This window comes from Penaeus japonicus, unplaced genomic scaffold, assembly GCF_977035675.1.
Source record: "Penaeus japonicus unplaced genomic scaffold, GWHDUDI00000001_assembly GWHDUDI00000013, whole genome shotgun sequence".
In the NCBI taxonomy this organism is placed as follows: domain Eukaryota; kingdom Metazoa; phylum Arthropoda; class Malacostraca; order Decapoda; family Penaeidae; genus Penaeus; species Penaeus japonicus.
The window spans coordinates 7,374,013-7,379,813 of record NW_028234415.1 but is presented as its reverse complement, the minus strand read 5'-3'; the positions used below and the strand labels follow the sequence as shown (position 1 = coordinate 7,379,813).

Below are 5,801 nucleotides of genomic sequence, written 5' to 3'. Positions count from 1 at the left end.
TTCTCTACACAGGTTGGGAAAGTACTGTGTAGATTATTTATAGTTTGATTAATCCCTACATAAGTAGCTGGAAACATTTTCTTTCATGTTCTGTAAAATATGCAAAATCTAATCAGCAAAGGAAAGTTACTGTTTAAGCTTTAGTGTTTACTTTCTCTAAAACATTGGAAAATGTGACAGTATGAGAAAAACTAAAAGATTTCCAAATTTCTTGAGTGCTTCCAATGATTTTATTATATTAGATATATTACTGTCATGCACTAAAAATATTCATATAGATGACAGTACTTTTCTGTTTTGCTACATAAATACAAAACCACCTTTAAAATCAACTCTTCTTAGTTGAATAATAAAGGATAAACATAACACTTTTTTGTGAATATATTTATTTGCAAATCATAACTTTCTCATGTATGAAAAGTGCAAAATGTATTACATACAATATCACCTACACATGAGGACATCTATCCACATTTTATAATCAAGACAATCATTCTAAGCCAAAGCCTAAAATATATCTGGAAAAAATTCCCCAATAAGATTGAGCACATACAAACATTTCAGTCACATTAACAAATGAGCACGTAGGCAATTTAACATCCACCATTTAGTCTCTTTTTCAATAACTTAAAACTCACATTATTTAACATCCAGCTAGTTTCCTTAGTACTGCTAAAAAAAAAATTAACAGTTCAACAAGTTCTTATGTATTACTATGAAGGTATATTGTACCATAGAGCTAACACATCTAAAAAACTTCATTTGAGAGATGATCTTCGACGAGTGGGATGTGATAGATTAAATAAGCGGATTCCTCGTAAACAGTCTTGCAAAATCAACTCCGAATCATCTCCTTTGTTGCTGCCCTGACCAATCTAGGAATAAATCTCCCTCTTTAGGTGAGAAAATTATTAGCATTTTGTGACCTATTGCAATCCATGCATAATTATTTGGGAAAATAATTTTTCTTCAATTCTTATGGAATGTTTTAATTCAATAAGTGCCATGTAAAACATTTTTTAAAATTTTTCTCTATATGCCATTCCTATATAAAGGATTTTGTTCATTCTTCACCTAATAACCACATTTAGAGCTAAAATCCTGTAAGACTAGAGACAAAAAAAAAAAAAAATCAAAAGTAATAAACAAATAAATAACAAATAAATACAGAAGGATATCTATCCCATCAGAACCACTCCTAAGTTCCTGTCTACTTACATGTGTAACACAAGGAGCCTATTGACTGACGACTGACTAGACTACTGAAAGCTAAGTACTTCAACAAAAAATACAAAGTAGGAGCAAAAAGGTAGAACGTGATTAGACTGTACGATGAGGTGTCTGGATCGACTCAAAATGCCAGAGATTTAGTGTTTCCCATATCACTGAGGCTGTGTTTCGTTTCGTCTCCATACTCAATCCTCCCAGGACATCCACCAGGGAGGGGAACTGACCAAGAAGCATAAGAAGAATGTCAATAGCAATGATAAAAGGAAGGAAAGAGAAAGGTGCACCATGGTTAAGGCAACTATGGTGATGATGGTGATGGTGATATTTCTCTCTACAACAATATAATTTGTATACAAATTTGGAAGTTATTCATTTTGAATCCCGATGTTTACAATAAAGAATTGAACATGAATATGCCTTCTCAGTGTGATCACAAACAACAACTGGTGCGAAATGGGCGATGTTGAAACTTTTTTTTTTTTTCCAGGGTTGCGGTAGGGAGCGAATACACAACAAAACTTATGGCTGAAATCGAAGCAAAAAAATGCAATAAAGCTTTGCTCGATTAGTATTTTTCTCTCTCTAACCCTTCATTATCTATAAGAACACTGACATTAAGGATAATTCCAACTTCCTTCAACTATGTTCACAGAACAAAAGTAGAATAACAGGATAATTAATGCATTTCCTTATAGAATTTGCTATGTTATATAACTTGGCCTTTTTTAGAAAAAGATATAAAAGAGAATGAGTAACTTCACAGTAAAAGACATGTAATTAATGCATTTCAATCATATCTTCATCAGAATTACATGATCTTCCTAAAACATCTTCTAAATCATAACTTTTACTTTTTGCTTTTTTTTACCATGTAAACTAATGAACAATATGTTGTAAAAGACAGAAAGAAAGCACTTCTGTTCTAAAATCTAAATAGTGGGTTAATACATCTATGAGAGAGAGAGAGAGAGAGAGAGAGAGAGAGAGAGAGAGAGAGAGAGAGAGAGAGAGAGAGAGAGAGAGAGAGAGAGAGAGAGAGAGAGAGAGAGAGAGAGAGAGAGAGAGAGAGAGAGAGAGAGAGAGAGAGAGACTGTCAGACAGACAACGAGACAGAGACAGAAGCATAGCCAGAGACAGCCAAACAGACAGAAGCATATGTGAGTTATTGATATCTATGATAAATTTGTTTACCAAATAACAAAATCTTAAACTTTAACTTTAACTTTCTTTTAACTACATAACAGAAAAAGTTACATTACCGTAAACAAAACCCTCTAAAGCTACCTGTACTCTGCTCTTTACCAGTTTTATTACACTGACACTACACCAATGACAAAACACGAACACCCTACTATTAAAAACACGTTTCCCGACGTCTCAAAGACTTCCCACAATCATTCCATCACCCATGACTAGTTTCACATACAAAGACTGTTCATCTGCAACAAGAGACCAAGTATGAGTCTGTACTAAAATAACAACGCTGCAAAAATTATTGCATATAGGGAACATCACCTGAATTTACTTACAACGCTACTTCATGAAAACGTTTCCTTTGATTTGTGTTTACAGGGGCAAACAAGAGCTGCTGAAGGACTCGAATCTTTTTCATCTTGTATTAACATAAAAATGGTAACTTTGTACATTCACATGATATGATGTGATTCCGACAGCCAAATGCTTGTAGCAGCATATCACGTATGCTTTCTGAGAATGAACAAAAAGATTCAACAATATTACAAACATTAAATGCATATTAGAACATAACAACAACATAACAGGCGCTGGAAGGAATGAAATGGATTTCAATTATACAAGTGGTAATTCCTAACATCATACTTATTGTTTGTCTACATTATACCAGATTTAGCATTATAAAAATGTGCTTCACAGAAAAATGCCACAACTTATGTTCAGTTACAGTCACTCACAATCTTATTCCTCAACAACCTATGTTTATACATTTCATTTTGTGCAATGTGTACTGGTGCCTGACATAATTACTGACTAGCAAGGCCCAACTACACATGCCGAGGAGCCAATCCAAAACAGCTGATTTCTTGAATGTGAACGATGGGGCCGAATCGTCATGATTATGATATACTGTATAGGGCCAGTGTTGTGAAGATGTGATCTATTGTCCGAGCGAAGAAGAATCAGATCTACACACCCTATGTCACATAGCTAGCTGCATAAGTTGCTTTTTTTTAACTGTTCTAAATGCTTAACATCCTTTCTTAAGACATTCAGAAATTCACTTTAACCCGTTAACAACACATGACGTGATATCAAGTCTTGTGGTGGCAGCGGCTTGAGCAGGCGAATAGCCCAAGGCATTAGGCCCACGCATTTCAGAATACTTCGTTATTAAGACCAGGTGGAGCCAAAACATTCCCAGCGTTATCAGGTTAATTAATCACAAGTACGGCCAACACTACCTGGTTAGGCATATGGAAATGACAGTCATTTTGACCAATAGAATATATCAAAGAACGTTGAAAAAAAAAAACACTGGTATCTTATAATATCACAGACCATAGAAAAATTATTCTCTTTAGCCTTTGCTTTGCCGAAGGATTATCCATTAGCCTTACAAAGTAAAATAGCTAAAACTATTGCCCTTTCTCTAGGAACTACTGTGAATACAGGATATCACATTGTACAATAATCTTTGTTTAACTATAGTTCATAAGTTTTTAAATTTTCTTTCAGTTCTAGCAACACTTAAGCTTTGTTCTTTGCTGTATCTACATTCATGACTTTAGTATGTATGTGTAATGTATGATTATGCATGTGCATGTGCATGTACATATATAAATATACTGTATACATATACTCCAATGGCAAATTTGTTAGAACCAGATATCTCTATACTTTACCTACTTCTATCCTATAAAAGGGATGATGAATCACTACACAACTTCAAAAACCCTAAAATAAACTCCTAACACATACAACACAGTGTGGTCACATGTTTTCTTCCTTGTATCTCTGTATAAGTGTTCTCAGGGTTCGGTTAGGAGTGAGAGTAAGGTGGGACAGCTTCTCGTTGGTCATTGGACTTGTCCGTTTGCCGCTGGCTAGCCAGGCTTCCATTGCCACTCTCTCGTAGGTGAATCCATCTGAAAGGATATTTAATAAAAGAAGTGAGTATTTTGTTTATTTAAACTTTGAGAGAGTCTTTTTTAAAAATGGGTGACATAATTAAAATCAATGACTTGGGTTATTGTATGTACTTTTAGTTCTGTGTTACATCCGATACTTTCTCAGTGATTGTTATCAGTAACTTTACCAGCACAAAGGACGGGATCATCTATTAGCTCTTGTGTGATGGGGCAAAGGAATTCTGTGGGAGGAACATTGGCTGCACTCTTAGCATTCTGTGAATCTTGCGTTGATTTCCTAATCAGCCTCAGGATCTTGTTACGATGTCCTAGCGCATCTGAAATGGAGTTTGGAGATAGAAGATGATGAGGACAATTAAGAACAATGGCTAAAGGGCTACAGCAAATTCTGATAATGCATATAGTTGTAGCTGTCACCCAATTCATTGGTTTGATATGCCCTCCAACAACCAGTTAGCAATATAAAGTTGATATCATATATCATTAGTAAACTTACCGACACCAAGCTTATGCTCAAGAATTTCATCTGTAACTGTTAGTAATTCCCGTCCATCAATTGCATGAGATCGGAAGTTGTGTGAGTACTCGGCTAGGCCTTGCTCCACCAACCAACCACATACATCTTCACATGACCATTGTACTAACTGAAGAGAAATAAAATCCACTATAAGATTTTATGTCCAAAGAATCCTCAAGACAAAAGAATTAAAAAAAGAGTATATTTAGTCAAGGAGATAGTAAGTATATCATAAGTTTTAGTAGGTCCCTTACATACATCATCTTGATCTACTGTAACTTTCCAGTTCCAACCTTCAAATTCTCTCGAAATCTCTGTGAAGGAAATTTAGCCAGCGGTTTCTTATTGGAAGTAGATGTGTTACGACTGACTGAACTTGTGGCTCTGTCTACCCGCCACACATGGACCATCCTGTCCCCACTCCCAGCTGCGACGAGAGCTCCGTCATCACTGAAGGCACATGAGGTAACATACCGCTTGTGGCCCTCCAACACCCCAAGCACTACTAATTTCATCTGTAATAAATAGATGTGCTGATGAGTGTAACCAACATAAAGGTGCCATAGTTTCAACTATCTGTAATTGTTTGTCTGGTATCTTAGTACACAAACCCCAAGGTAAACAACTCACAGGGTCCCAAAGCCGCACAGTCTTATCCCCTGAGGCAGAGGCCAAGATCAGGCCATTAGCACTGAACTTGACGGACATGATGGGGGCCTGGTGGCCGTGGAGGGAGTGGTGGGGAGCGATGATAGGTGAGCCGCAACCACCCACCACCTGCCCTCCAACCTCCACTACCCAAAGGTGTAGCACCGTGTCTTGCCCTCCTGTTGCCAGCAGATACTGTTTCCCTAGTGCAGTGTACTCTGCTGGCATAGATCACTTGATGTAAAGATTGAAGTATAAGAGTAAATTATAACTTTCTACAT

The 5,801-nt window shown here is 36.4% G+C and overlaps 1 protein-coding gene across 5 annotated transcripts in view; it reads right to left on the bottom strand.

Annotated features, from left to right (window-relative positions):
* Positions 1-1,025: 1,025 nt before the first annotated feature.
* Positions 1,026-5,801, bottom strand: part of LOC122251438 (WD repeat, SAM and U-box domain-containing protein 1) — a 25,425-nt gene continuing 20,649 nt past the window's right edge. For 3 of the 5 annotated variants that reach the window (XM_043013401.2, XM_043013396.2, XM_043013400.2), the window contains 5 exons: positions 5,503-5,741; positions 5,166-5,387; positions 4,852-4,999; positions 4,523-4,672; positions 1,026-4,352 (listed from right to left, as the gene is read on the bottom strand). In XM_043013401.2, coding sequence (XP_042869335.1) covers positions 4,198-4,352; positions 4,523-4,672; positions 4,852-4,999; positions 5,166-5,387; positions 5,503-5,741 — 914 coding nt within the window. In that variant the 3' untranslated portion in view covers positions 1,026-4,197. The remainder of the gene's footprint in view (positions 4,353-4,522; positions 4,673-4,851; positions 5,000-5,165; positions 5,388-5,502; positions 5,742-5,801) is intronic. The other 2 variants (XM_086543104.1, XM_043013399.2) reach the window with 1 other exon arrangement.